General features: G+C 50.7%; 1 protein-coding gene across 1 annotated transcript in view; it reads right to left on the minus strand.

Annotated features, from left to right (window-relative positions):
• Positions 1-4,392, minus strand: part of HEG1 (heart development protein with EGF like domains 1) — a gene marked incomplete at both ends in the record, with an annotated part of 75,595 nt that extends 71,203 nt beyond the window's left edge. Inside the window, one exon of the mRNA XM_079704158.1 lies at positions 4,119-4,392. Within this exon, the coding sequence (XP_079560284.1) occupies positions 4,119-4,392 (274 nt within the window). The remainder of the gene's footprint in view (positions 1-4,118) is intronic.
• Positions 4,393-15,149: the final 10,757 nt, after the last annotated feature.

Consider the following 15,149-nt stretch of genomic DNA (forward strand, 5'->3'; position numbering starts at 1 on the left):
GTAAAAGGGCAATGATATCCCTCACAGGGTTGTTTTGAGGGTTAAATGGGACGAGCAATAAGTTTCAACCACACAGGTGCTCAAAGGCTAGAAGTCAAAGAGGGAGCAAAACTGATCTCCTTCCCTGTTGCTTCCTTCCTTAGGATTCTTGAAGGGGGGCACATTTATTGCAGCTGAAACCTCCCGTTCACACAAAAGGGGGCGGGGACAGAGGGCAGCCGCTGAAGGAGGCTCTGAGGGCTCAGAAACGTCAACTGCCATCTGTGCTTTGCTTTCTTTCTGAGCAGCTCTGAGACAACAGGCCAATTCTAAGAACACCGTTTTCAGCCAGCTGGGCAGGGCTGCTGGAAGGCAGCGGGGATCACTGGGAGGGCAGAGGCTCCTTCCCCAGCTGTCCAGGACTAGGGGTGCAGTAACTGGCTGGCTGGGCAGCAAACACCTTTCATTTTCACCCTACCCACACCATTCAGCTCTCGGGCAGGAAATAGCTGTTCAGCATTTGCAAGCATGAAGTTAAAAGGACGTGGCTTTTAAACACACACGGGCCAGGATGAGTCCCTTTCCCCACATCCCTCCTTCTATTTGGGGCACCCTCCATCAAAGCAAGAGGGCTTCTCAGAAATCCCCACCACCACCGCCGCCAGCCTCAGCCAGGACATGCCCGGAGGAAAGCTCCCTCTCGTGCCAGGGGGCTGCCTCCTGCTCGGCCCAGGTCTTCACTGCACTGTGTAAGGGTTCCGCCTCAGCTAAAGCTAAATGACAAGTTGGCCCACAAAGTTACAGCAATTCAGGGGACAGCTATGTAACAGCCCAGAAGGGGCTGGGCTCACAGCGCTTCCTTTACTCCAGGGAGCTGCATTTTTCTCAGATTATTATTCCTTGGTCTGGCTGCTCAGCTCGTTAGCGTCATTTCCCCTTTGGGTGGGAAAGTGCTTTCCTTCTGCACTGATTTTCATTATGACTTAGGCCTCCTCTTCCCCACCCCCGCGCTCATCTGCGGATCTCACAGTGAAAGCGTGGACTGGGAAGTACAGAAGTCAAAGCGTATCAACTTAAGCACTCAGAACTGTGGCTCAGAAACCCTGAGGTGTTAAAAAAAACAAAAACAAAAACAGCAAGAAAAAGGAAACCTCGAGGACTTGGCATCCTCTCTACCTCCACTGGCTGAAACACCAGCAACAAGTTTAGCTTAACGGCCCACGGGTGACAGGTGGGTGCAAAAGCTTAACAAAGGCCAAACAAAGCGGGGCAGTGCTGCCATCCAGGGACTTGAGGTCTAAGGCAGGCGAACAACCCACAGACAGAACGCAAGCACGGTTACTCAACAGTGAGAACCTTGAACTCTGCCAAGAGCTTAAGGGGCTAGAAATGGCCCCAGGGAAGAAAAGGACATTCTCTGGTCCCTGCTGACATCATATTTGGAAGCCCAGGCCATGAGGACCAAGCACTGACCACCAGCACCTCCGCAACACAAGAGGCTACAGGCAGTTTCCCCAACGATCAAATGAAGCACCTTATTTGTAAGACTCAGGGCTCATAACCAGCAGCAGCAAGCACCTTCCCAAACATTAAAAGATTGGTGCAGAGCCTGGGTGGCCATCTGTCAGGGGTGCTGAGAGGGCAGATAACCACATGGGACGCTGTGTGGACCAGAGGGCTTCCGGAGGCCCCTGCAGTGTTGAGACTTGGCTGCCTTGGGAAATAACTGATTGTACCTTGTGATACATTGTGGCCGATCAAAAAGGGTCCAGAGAAAATCTCAGAGGTTATTAGGAAACTTGGACTCACTGAAATCACTTGATGCTGACTTTCTTGTTCATTGTTTCTTTTTCCCTCTAAGCGACGTTATGTGGGCCACCACCAGAAAAGCAGCACAGGTCCTGCCTGAATCCTAAGCCATGTTAGTAGCTTCTAGAAGTTTTCAACAGGTAATCAATTTCCTCTTTTCTCATCTCACCTTCCTAACATCCTACCTGAGATCTCACCTTAGCTCAGGTGAAGTGCAGACACTCCTTGGGTGGTCTCTGCGCACAGTGCGGGGGAGGGGGTGGTGGTCCCAGGGGAGATCCTCTTAGGTAAGAGAAGTTTTGGACAACCCCAGCTCCTGCCTACCCGCTCTCTGGGACTCTCAAGTGCATTCCTCCAGAGCCTCATGCACCTGAAACCTCCATTGCTCTCACCTCCGCAAATGAATCTTTGTAACCGGGGAAGGTTGCAAAGCCAAGATTAGCAGTTACCTGCCACACCTGTGAGGAAGTGTGGCTCACATATGGCGTTGGGGGGGGAGGGGTGTCTGTGACCAGCAAGGGAGATCAGCCCCAACTCTTACCTGCTGAGTCCCTAAGCCAACTGCCTCCACTGTCTCTCTCCCTATAACACCTAGCTCTCTATGATGTGTGGGGATTCTCAGCCACAAGCGAAGGAGGGAGACTCCTGTACCAGCCTCATCCAGCCAGGCCCCCAGCAAGTCAGCATCACTCCCACCCCTCCACTAACAAGATCAGGCCCTAGAGCTAAGAAAGCCTGACTTCCAGCCAGAGAAACTGCTTTTAGTTCCTGAGATGGCCTCAATCCCCTGCACTCCACTTCCCACTTAGAAGACGCACACATTTCTGCACAGTATTCTTTGGTTACTCTTGTAGTGTGAGAAAGCCAGGAAATAGTGTCTTTTATGTTTCTGATTCCTTCCTGTGGAACTTAAAATGATGGATGTTGTTAGTCACCTAAGAGTTGCAGTCATGGTGACTGTCTCTCGTAGGTCTGCAAGCTTCCTTCTCCTCTCTAGTCCCTTACAGTTCCTCAGTGTCTCAATCTTGTGCCAGTGATGGAGAAGTTCACGAGGACAAGGCATTTGCAATGACGGGATTACTACTGAATGTGGAATTGAGTTTTTACTGGAGGATCTGATTTTTTTTTAAGCTTTTTTCTTATTTAATTAGAGGAAGCATCCCTAGGTGCAATGAAGCAAGCTAATTCCTATCCCAGAAAGTTTGTGTGATATGAGAGACTGAAATGAAGAATCCATTAGAAAGATGAAATCTTCTCAGCCTTCACCTAAACTCCAAGACAATACCCACTGTTTCAAGCGATCTGGCTTCTCCGGATAACCCGGGAGAACGTATGCCTTGTGTCACTCACAGGAAGGCAGTGGCGTACACCACCGCATTGCTGGCTTTGTTCAAAGCACTTTCCACTTATTTTTACTTTCATTTTGTCACATCATCACCAGGAGGCTGGGAAGAGCAGGTATCATTACTTCCATTTCACAGATGGACAGACTGAGATCAAAAGAGGTGACATCCCCAAGGTCACAATGGTATCACGGTTGGAATTCCACTCGGTCCTTAGCATTTTGCAGACCCAAAGAAGGAATTGGATAAAAAGGTCCGGAGGAGAGAGGGCAGGTTCCTCTGAGTGGACAGGCGGGGGCTGTGCATGGAGCAGCAGCTCACAGGGAAAGGAAAGGGGAGGAAAGGCTCGGGGACAGCCCTGTGGCAGCATCTGCCTTGCAGGGCTTCACCTTGGAGCCCCACCTCCACACAGTTCCTGGAGGCTCTCTGCTTTAGAGAGAGCCAGCAGAGTGTTTGGTTTCCAACTACATCCTTTGTCCTTTACAAATATCCTCAGGGCTAGAACCCTTTAAAAAAATCAGTTATTTAAATTTGAAAGTCAGGCTCTGTACCAGAAGAGGCCTATTTCTGTATCTATAGGAAAAGAATGGGATTGGGGAATGGACCCGTCGAACGTTATCACCTCCGAAGTGGGAGAGGTGCTTTCTGAAGGTGTGGATATTTTTAAAATTTATTTCTTTTAAGGTAGGTGTATATGGGGTCCGGGGTACACCATTGGAGATAAGTTTTCTTCCAAGGGGATGGGGGGAGAACAGGATGGTCACACCCCCAAGTCCAGCCACCCGCGGAAAGCGGCTAGGAAACCACTCTCCCAGCTCGCTGCCCTCCCGCCCGGCCCCCTCGCGCTGGGTCCCAGCGCGCCCCGGGGAAGCGGAGCCCACTCCGGGGTCGAGCGGCGCCGGGGCCTAGGGCGGGGGATGCGGCCCCGGGCGCGCCCACGCCCCCAGCCCGAGGCTCGCGCGGCGCCAGTCCCCGGCTCTCACTCACCCGCGCTCCTGCCTCCGGGGGCCCGGCCCGAGGGTCCCGGCTGCGTCGCGCCGCCCGGCGCAGGGGTCGTCTGGCGGTGGCCGGGGGGCGCGGGCCCGTGGCGCTCCGGGGGCGGCGGCAGCTCGCGTTCGGGGCCGGGCTCGGGCGACCCCGCCGGCCCCGCGACTCCCGGGGAGGGCGGCTGGCCCCGCGTCCCGGGGGCGGCCGGCAGCGGCAGCAGCAGCAGCAGCAGCGGCAGCAGCAGCAGCAGGAGCGGAGGCGGCGGCGAGGCCATGGTGGCGGCGCCCGCCCGCGCTCACATGCCCGGCGCGCGGGGCGGGCGCGGGGCGGGCGCGGGTGCGAGGGAAGCGAGCGGCGGGTGCTGCCCGGGGCCGGGGAAGTGAGCGAAGTGAGGCTGAGAGCGCGGTCCCCGCCTCAAAAGTTGTGGGGAGCCGCAGGAGGGAGGCCGGGGGCCGGGCGGGCGCGGCGGAGGCGGCCCCGGCGCCGCTACATGCTGATTAGCCCGGGCGGGTCGCGGGGCGGGCGGCTCCTCCTCGGGTTGACATCACCGGCCGAACGCGGCCGGGCCGGGGCGGGGAGAGGGCAGGAAGGGGGCGGGGGCCGGGCCCGCGAGCGCCGGCCTGGGACCGCGGGGGGAGGTCCTCGGAGCCGGCAACCTCGGGCGCACGCACACACACACACACACATACACACACACACACACACACACACACACACACACACACACACACACACGCCGCCCCCTCCCCCCCCGCCCCCAATTAGTATTGTCCTGCCATGTGCAGAAAATTTAGAAAACCGGAGTCTCCCGAATCTGGAACCAGAATTTCCCAACTCCTTAAATGCACAGTCCATGGGTGAAAAGCAGGTGCTGGGGAACATAATTAGCACCAACTAGATCATACAAAGCGCTTCGCTATGCGAGAGCAGTGGAACCTGGGGCCCCGTTCCCCACCCTTACGAATCTGACACCCCCCGCACCTCTCCCACCACCTCTCCTCCAGCCCCCAGGGCTGGGGCTGAGCTGGCGGTGGCCAAGCCTAACACCTTACGCCGCAGCCAACTCGGGAGTCAACCTATGCCCCTCCCTGCGCCCTCTCAAGCCCGGATTCCATCCGCATCCCCATCCCACCACTGCCTTTGGCTCACACCAGAGTTCTGCAGAAATGTCACCGCCAGGACACCCAAACAGGCTGCAGGGAAAAGAAAACTGTGAATTCAGGCAGGGCTAGGGCAAACTCATATCCGGAAAAGGGCTGCAGATCGCAAATTAAACAGAAGGATGCACAGAGATCCCTGAATTTTAAATGGACACTTTCGGAGCAGAGAGTCAAAGATTTTGTGTAAACAGATTTTCTTGGTAAATAAAGGATAAAATGTCTAAATGTTTAGACTGTAAGCCTCTGCATTTCTAGGTGAAGAAAGAAGGGCTCAAAATGAAAGGATAACTTGCTCAAGATTCTGAAGCTAGACCCGAAGATTAAGGGATTTATCTGTGAACGACCATGTGGCATCATTAATTCTGGTCCCACAGTTATGAATTTGCAATAATCCAGATAATGTCTCAACTGAAATGAATACTGGAGCTCCTTGGGGATCTCGTCAGTTCCACTGGGGACCGTGTCTGACCACCAGATGCTCAGGAAACTATGAGTGTGGACTTCCCTTCCAGGCCTGTCTCCACCCCATTTCTCCGCTCCGCTCAGTTGCTGTCTCTGAGCCCCATGACTTCCCCTTCAGGTTAATGAGCAGATTGTGGTGTCCAGGGCAGCTGCAGATGGACCCAGGCCCACTCTCTGGTGATTCAGTCCAAGTGAGTCACTTGGCAGAAAACATAAAGGATGCTCTCTATGTACAAGCTCACCTTAAATTGTGGAGTGAGGAGTAACGATTTGGTTTTATTTTGTTTTGTTTTTAAAGAACCACAAAACAAACCCAAATTTCCAGTGCTCTCACATGGAATTTCCAGGTCTTTCCAAGAAAGTACCATACAATAACACCCCTGTAAGAAACTCGGTTTGCGCTCATGGCCCCAGTTCAACTTCTTGGGATCCTGCTCTCATATTAACAAGGCAGGACTGCCCCCAGCTGCCCAGAGGCAGCCAGACAAACCCCAATAAGCCAAGAAACTGTGTTCAGAGGTTCTGATCACTGCTGCTCCCTTCCTTCCTCAGACAACATTTCACATAGCCCAGTTTGCCCTCCTGGGCAACCAGTAACATTTAAGGATTTAATGACCCTTCCAGGCTTCTGGTGTGGATTCAGAGATGTCTTTACTACCACGGCCCAAGGAGCAAACATGCACCTGTCACACGTGCCTCCCCTTTAGGCATAGATTCACCTCTCTGATCTTCTCTCTGCCTCCTGAGAGAAGGACCTATTTCGGGTTAGCTGGGTAGGGGAGGGGAGGGGTGAGGGGAGAAACACAGGAGAACCTGGAAAGATTGATCACAGTGAAGATGGACTCCAGCATATTTTCATCTCCTCCCAGGCAGAACATGAGAAAACGGCAAGAGAGAGAGGCAGATAGAACCGTGGAAAGAGTAGTCAAATTGATCTTAGGGCCCTTGCTTCCTGTCCTGACTTTACCACTATTTGTGTGATCTAGGCCTCAGTGTCCTCATCTGTAAAACAAAGATTGTTCTAGATGATTGCTAAAGAATGCTCCAGCTCTGCTGTTTTAGGGTTCAGTAAAGAACCTTCTGACACAGTAGCAAGGAAGTATAAAACAAGTGTCTAAGGAATTTGGAGTGCTTCCTTCCCAGGGATATAAAAATCCAGACAAGATTTTTGGTCATCTCAGATGGCTTAGAAGACGCCCTGTCGGGAGCCAAGGGGATAGATCAGATGACATTCCCAGGTCCATTCCAGCCCTGGGAGTCTATTTATCTAGAATTAAACAGGTAGGAAGCCAGTTCAGACCAAATTCCTGGATTGAGTGAGTTAGGAGCCAGGTCCCTAGCCTTTCCAGAGGGGCCACTCCAAAGTGGTTGACAGTGAAATCATCAGTGAGTCTCTATCTCCATTACCCAATGCTGTATGTAGTCAGAGCTTTTGCAGGGGCCTTCCTGTCTCAACTTGTATGAGACAGGAAAGCCCCTGCAGTAACAGATAAGCTCCCCAAATGCAGCAACTTTATGTGGTAGATATTTTATTCTCCCTGTTCACTTAACAGCCTTAAGCACTGATGTTCAGGTCAGGGGGTGGCTTTCTCTCATATAGCCTTTCAGGGCTTCATCATTGTGGCAGCTCTGCCATTCTCTAATGCACAGCTTCCAAAGTTGCCCTTGGAATTGACATCCCAATCAGCCAGAGGTGAAAAAGAATATGGAGATGTGCGGATGGGAGGTTTGATGGGCCAGGCTTCACTTTGTCTTATATCTCACTAGAGAGAACATGGTCACATGCCTCACGAAACCGCAAAGGAGTCTGGGAAATATAGTCTAGCCATATAGGCTAGAAGGGGAGAAGAGATTTGGGTAAACAGCTAGCAGTCTCTGCCCTACTGCTCAGCATCAGTTGGGCGGGGAAAGGAAAGGGAGGGGAAGGGAGATTCATATCTCTGGCCTCAGTTTCCTCCCTCATTAAACAAGGGTGTTGAATCAGATGATCTCTTAGGGCCCATCTGTTTTAACATTCTGTGGTTCCAAGAGGTGATGAAATGTCCTTCTGCACCAAAGTAAACAAGCCTGCAGGCTCCTGCTACAATGTACGCTAGGTCTGGGGTGTCCTCCTCTCCCAGTTGGTCTGGGGGGCGGACCCTGCAGAGAGGCCCTTGGGTTCTCTCCAAGTTCTCTTCCTGAGCTGTTCTCACTCCTTGGCCAAGAAAAGTGATCTCTACTGACCTCAGTCTCCCCAACTGTACAGTGGGGAGAAAAATCATTACCCTTTGCTGCCTCCCAGGGCTGATCTGAGGATATGACGAAATCACTGTCTGGAAGGCATCAGGAGCCCATCGGACTCAAATGCTGCACATGATGCTCTTATTGTAACCAGAGCCTTTAATAATGCTGCCTTTGGAACAGGCCCAAAGTGTGCCCGTTCCTGAGGACAGTGCCCCTGCAGGGTTTGTGGCGGTGGACACAGTGGTGACTGCATATCAGTAACATCACGGGACTAGCGTCCCTGAGGGCTGAGAAACCAGTCAACAGACTCCTTGATTGAGCTTCATCTGGAGGTGGGACACTGCTGGGACCGGCCATCACTGTCTCCTCTGGCCTGCTCCTCTGCTATGTCCTCATCACATTTTTACACCCTGGGTCTGGTTACTCATCCTCTCATCTGCTTGTCCCTTCCTACCCCTCATCGATGAGCTGCTTTCTGGGAAGTCCTGGGCCTTGTTCTTCTTTGTTTTTCCAGAACCCAACATAGCGCCTTCTTTCTTTTATTTAGTCATTCAACAAATATTTACTAAGTGACTACTCTGTGCCTGGCACTGTGCTGGGTGTTGCGTGAGTCTCAGACCTCACAGAGCTTAAAGGTTTGGAGGAGACCGATAGTTATCAAAGAATGTAAATGTAAACTTGTCACTGTAGAAAGTGCCCTGAAGGAGGGAGGGTTGGGTTTCCCTGTAAACATGAGACTGAGCTACTATCTGAAAGCTCTGTAGGCCATTAACATGTAGGCTGTTAATCAGGCAAAGGAGAGTGGGGACTGTATGTGCAAAGACCCTGAGGCAGGAAGGATTGGGATAAATGGAAAGGACCAAAGAAAGCCAACGTAGCTGGAGCACAAAGAGTGAGGAAGAGTGCGGAGGGAAGTGAGGCCGGAGACTTTCAGAGTGACCAGATCAGGCAGACCCTAACAGCCCATTTTTAAGATTTTTGCTTTATCTTAAGAATTTAGAGAAGTCATTTCAAGGTTTTAGCTTAGTGAAGTGGGAATGGAAAGCACCATTCTGGCTATGATAAGGGGAATGATTTAGAAAGAAACAAGAGCTGATGCCTGAACTCTTGGAGTCCACATAAGAAATGATAATTCTTGGATGAGGATGATAGAAATGAGTTCAGAGACGAGTATGGACTTGAGACTGTGCCAGGTAAAATCCACAAGATATGCGGACAGATATGGAGGGTGAGGAAAAGAGGTCAAAGGTTTCCTGAGTTTCTGGCCTTCATGATTGGATGGATGGTGGTACCATTCACAAGGAAGCGGGAACAGTGAATGAGAATTAGGTCTTTGAGGTCAAGATCATTAACTTTGTCTTGGACTTGGGATGTCTTTGAGCTGTCCATGTGGCCATGTCAAGTGTACGTTTCGATCTGCAGACTTGGAGATGAGAGGAGAGGTCCAAGTTTGAGGTCTACATCTGCGTAACTGGGAGTGAGATCATCTAGAGAGGACTGTAGGCAGTGAAGGGAGCCTAAGAATGAGCCCTGAGGACACACCATGAAATGGCTGGGGAGGGAGGACTCTGCCAGAAGGAAGACTGGGCAGGAGCCATGGAGATGTGGGAGGAAGTCCAGGAGAAAGTTGCATCACTGGAGCAAAGGGAGGGAGATGGTGGTTAACAGCGTGTAACGCGGCCGAAAGGTCCAGCAAGGTGAAGACCCGAAAACCCACTGGTTTTAGCCCCATGGAAATCACCGGTGACCATACTAAGAAAGGTGTTGGTGGAGCAGAAGGGACAATGGAGCGAGCTGGGAAGAATGGGAAGTGAAGAAACCAAGCTGGTCAAGATAACTTCAAGAGAGCTTGGCTTTGAAGAGGAAGAGTGCGTTAGGACAGGAACTACAGGGGAATTGGGAGTAAGGGAGTTTTTCTCGCTTTTAGTGGGAGAATTTGAACATAGAAAGGGTCTACTTGGGAGAGAGAAATACCAAAGGTTTAAGAAAGAGAAAAGATGACTGACAGGAAAGGGCTTCTGAGAAGCAGGAGAAGATGGAACCCATAGCACAGGTGGAGGGACCGGCCTTGGGAGGAGGGAAAGAGGAGCGGGGTGAGGCGATCTGGATTTCTGCCGGAGGACTTGAATTTTTTTTTTCTTTGTAAGAAAGCAAATACAAAGCTATTTGTTAGGAGTGGGAGACTGAAGGAGGGACCTCAGGATTTGAAGTTTGGAGGAACATGCATATATTCATTTCCTTGGCCCACTGTAAACAAAGTACCTACAAACTTGGTGACTTAAAACAACAGGAGTTTATCCTCTCACAGATCTGGAGGCCAGAAGTCCAAAGTCAAGGTGTCAGCAGGGCCATGCTCCCTCTGAAGGTTCAGAGAGAGAATTCTCCCTTTCCTTTTCCTAAGTCCTGGTGGCTGCCAGCAATCCTCGGTGTTCCTTGGCTTGTAGACATACCACTCCGGCCTCTGCCTCCATTGCCATGTGGCCTTCTTCCTTCCGTGTGTGTCTGTGTCTTCACCTGGCCTTCGTATAAGGACACAGTCATTGGATTCAGAGCCCAGCTTAATTCAGTCTGATCTCATTTTAACTTGATTACAGCTACAAAGATCTTTTCAAATAAAGTCACATTCACAGGCACCAGAGGTTAGGGGTTGAACGTATCTTTCTGGGGACACAATTCTACCCATCAGAATGAAGAAGTTTAGAGAGCTGTACAGAGTGAGACCAATGTGCTAGCACACCCACCCTGTTCAGGGCTCCCAGAGATTGGTGGACAGTGTCCAGCAGCTCCAGCTCTTTCCAGTGTGCTCCTCTCTGCTGACCGGCGCTCAGCATCCTTGGCCTGAGCCGGGGCACATCGGCTCTCTCCCATTTCAGGATCGATTCCCTCCTACCAGGTACAAAGACTTCTGCCCTCTCTTGACCCCGCCTCTCTTACCATCTCAGTCTTGTCTCTGCATCCCACGCCATCCTTTTCTCTGCCCAATGATACGTCAAGAGCCCCTGCAGACAGAAGCTGCTGAGCCAGCTCTGACAGCACCAGGGTTATAACAAAAGAGAGAGGGTGCAGGCCCCCCAGGGAACACTTGCTACACCTGCACTGTTTTGTTCAGAGTTCCAGGAAGCAGAGTGCCTTGGGATTTTGACAAAAGAACTGAAGGAATAAACCCATCTCCCTATTTCTGACCTCCCAGGAGAAGCCTTCCTGTCCCCTTTTGGTATGTCACGAATGGTTTTGTTTTGTCCAGGCCAAGCTGGGCTGCTTGCTGGACCCCAAGCCTAGGGAGCTCTTGCTGCTTCTCCGCCCGCTGGTGCAGGGCTCCAGAGGCCTTTGCTTTGGAGGGCCAAGGTGAGAATGTAAACACAGCAAGGCAAGCCCGCTGCAAACAGGCTGGGACCTCCTTCAGGGAGGAAGCCTTGCTCACAGCTTGGCCAAGCTCCCAAGCATCATGTATGGCAACCCTGAGTTCCAACTTCAACAGCTTGGGGTGGGTCCTCAAATGACCTTCCGTTTCTTGTCTGCTCATCTGAGAAGACCATTCCTTTCCAAACAACATTCCTCCGATAAAATCAGTTACACACTGTAAACATCAGGGAGCCAGGAACATTCTCCATTGCAACAGGATTCTGATAAAGTGGTCTGACTTTGCAAAACCTTCTAGTGTGAAAAATCCTCCCCAGAGCAGGCAGGGAAATTCCTGGGATGCCAGGACACCAGGCAAAGTGGCCAGGGCCCTAAGGAAGGAGCAGAAAACCCAGAGTGATGTTCCCACTGTGAGCAGAGGGGCCTGGGTTTGCAGGCAGCATCTCATTCAATCCATCAGTCCACACACATTTGACAAGACTTTCCAAGTGCTGGGCCCTGATCTGGAGTCACTGGGAAGGCAACTGCTAAGCGTCCCTGTCTTTCAAAAAGCAGTGATAACTTGCTGCCCTCACACAGCCCAGGTTAGCAATCAGGGGCAAGTCCGCGGCTTCACCTCCATACCGACTCCCCGCTACGCCCTCTGGCCATCCTCTCTGCCTCACCCTGTGAGGCTGGAGCCTCCATTTTCTTCTATATCCCATTGGGCCCCCCATTCTTTTGACCTTTATGCCGCTTTCTGCTTGCAGGGGTCTCCTCCATGGGCTGTTTCTGGGCATCACGATCTCCACTTTTCTTCACGTCTCACTTTGCATCAGAGTGCCTCCCAGCCCGTCCCTTTCTCTGCGTCTCCATCAGACTCTCTTTTCCTGCCTTTCCTCTAATCAGCTCATCCCCCTTTTTTTCCTTCATCCCTTTTCTGTTTCTTCTCTCTAACAAACTGTTGCACAGAACTAAATACATTAAAAAAAATTATTTGTGGAATAAACTTTTACATTCTCTGTGTTTTATTCTTAAAACCGGTTGAAGAATATGTGTCCTTCTCTGTGTCATCTGCATTTCTTACGAGAGCATGAGTAACTATTTACAACTTTTTATTAAAGTACAATGTGCACAGACGACAGTGCACATGTAGCGGCGGTAAGCACCATGCAGAGCTCGTGGCTACCAGAGCATGGGTAGAGGCAGGACTCACGTGGAGAGATGCCACGTCCCCTCCACTCATCCTCCCACACAGTCACCACCAGCCTGACTTCTTTCAGCAGAGACTAGTCGTTTCTGATAAAATACAAAACACCCGGTTTTATATTTTCTATCAGTGGAGTGCTGTAGGATGTACCCTTTTGTGTCTGGCTTTTCTTGCTCAGAATCTGACGGTAGATTCACTCACGTCATTACATGTAGTTATAAACCCTTCATTCTCCTTGCTTCATAGCACCTGGGGCGGGGCCATCCCACAATTTGTTTTCCCTTCTATTGTTAATGGGCAACTGAGTGGTTTCCATGAGCAGCTATTACAAATAATGCTGCTATTAATTTTCATGTATGTGTCTTTTGATGGCATCTATTACTTTTATAATCAGGAAGAGAGAAGAAAACTATTTCCGTTTTAAGAGATGGAGGTGGCCAAGTGGGATGTTTTAGAAAAGGTCTCTGGAGTAGGAAGCAGAACACATGAGCCCTTGCTCTGGCTTCTCTATTCTCTATTTCTACAACTTTGAGCCCATCAATTAACCTCAGTGAGTCTCAGTTTTCTCATCCGCAAAAGATGGACAGTAATATCTGCCATTGGGAGGCATGACCACCTCACAGGGAAACTATGACAATCAAGTAAGATGATGGATATGAGGGAAAGAGTGTCATGGAAAAATAAAATACATTATTATTTCTCGTATTAAAGAAAAAAATACCAGATACATTATGAGGCTCTTGATTTACCTGTTTTTAAAATTTGAGAAAACAAATTTGAACCTGGGGCCTTAGACAAAAGATCTCCCCAATCCCTGACCCACTGTGGGCAATAAAAGATAAATGCATGTCTCAAAGGTAAGAAATAACAAATAAAAGATAATAAATGTCTCAAAATGCCCTGTCTCCAAAAGTCTTTGTTTCACATAAGTGACTGGGAACAGGTGGTCTGTGACATCTTTTGTCCCTTCCAAGTGGCCTTGGCTCAGAGCAGATGGGGGCCCCTGGTCTAGACAAACCACAAAAAAGCCTCACTGACTGAGCTGTAGGGACCTGGGGATAGACTCAGGACCCGCAAGAGGAGGGACGTGCCCACAGAGTAAACACAGAAGGCCAGGACTAGCCTTGTCTTCAGATACCAACCGGTGCCCCGTCCCATCCCCTGCACTGTCCCCTCATGAGGAGAGAATCAGACAAACGTGTGGAACAGGAAACAGGGCTGCATGTCTGCTGGCCAGCAGAGCATATCTGAGGCTCTGAGCTCTCTGCCAGCGTGGGGTCCTTTGTTGGTGTAGGGAGGCGGAGGCCGTCCACACACTGGTGTGGATGCAGGCTAGGCACCGCCACCAGCTCCCACCCAGTGCTTCCTCCCCGCCCACTCCAAACAAACCCTGTGCTCGAAGCTCCCGCCCTGCAGTGAGCTCTCACAACACTGGCAGCCCTGTGCTTTGGGTCCAGGCATGCAAACCTACAGGGTCTCTGCCCTCAACTGGGCGGGGAGGGAAGTGTTGCCCAAATGAGAGAGAGGGATCTGGGAAGGAAGCCACTGTTCAAGAGAGGTTCTGAGCAGGAACTCCTAAGGAGATGGAGGAATGAATGAGAGCCTTGAAAACTAGGCATTAGACTAGTGATTCTCAACCCTGGCTGCATATTAGAATTGCCAAGGGAATTTTTACAAAATGTCGGTGCCTGGAACCCGCCTACCTAGTTAGAATCTCTGGTGTGGGGCATCAGTATTTTTTAAAAGCTCCCCAGGTGATCTTACGTACAGCCAGGGTTGAGAACCACTGCCTTAACCTAAGTGCAGTGGAAATACTCACTGTAAGCTTTCAGCAGTAGAGGGACATGATCAAAGTGGTTGCTCAAGAAGCATTTACTGAGCACCTCTGTATACCAGCAGGCACTGTGCTAGGCTCTGGGTACACAGAGATGTGGAAGATGTATATCGTCCCTGCCCTTGACTAGCCAGCAAATTAGGAGAAGAGACAGATTCACAAAGAAGTATAATATAAAGGAAGTTGTTTTACATAAGTATGAACCAAGCGCTCTAAGAACACTGAGGATTTGCTAGAGAAAGCTTTCTTAGGGAGGTGACATTAGAATTCTTTCCTGAAGGATGCTTAGGAGTTTACCAAGCAAAGGAAACAGAGGGGAACATTCTAAGTGGAAGAAAACATGTTATACAGGTGCCGAGTCCTATGAAGACTCCCTGGGTTCAGCGTAACATGGGGAGTGTGGGGAGAAGAGGCTGGAAAGAAGGACAAAGGGAAGCACCAAGGGCCTGATACTACGTGAGCTCTCAGGATTTGAAAACTGAGCTAGAGAGAGCAGATTAGAAAAGCGAGCGAGCCAGGTAGGGAGAACAGTCAGTAGCCACTGCAGAGATCCCAACACGAAGTGATGAAGGCCTGGACGGAGGAATTGACGGTGGGAATGAGGAAGAGAGCAACCCAAGAGATATCGCCCAAAAGGCAACAGAATTTGGGAAGCGAACAGATGTAAGGAAAGAGAAGGGCAAGGATGGCCTCATAGTAACTGATTTGAGACAGCAAGATAACAGGATAACATGACCTTAGCAAAGATGGGATGCCAGGTAGATTACTTGAATTTCATGTAACTCCAAGACATCCATGTGGAG

The sequence above is a fragment of the Hyperoodon ampullatus genome, assembly GCF_949752795.1.
Source record: "Hyperoodon ampullatus genome assembly, chromosome: 5".
Taxonomy (NCBI): domain Eukaryota; kingdom Metazoa; phylum Chordata; class Mammalia; order Artiodactyla; family Ziphiidae; genus Hyperoodon; species Hyperoodon ampullatus.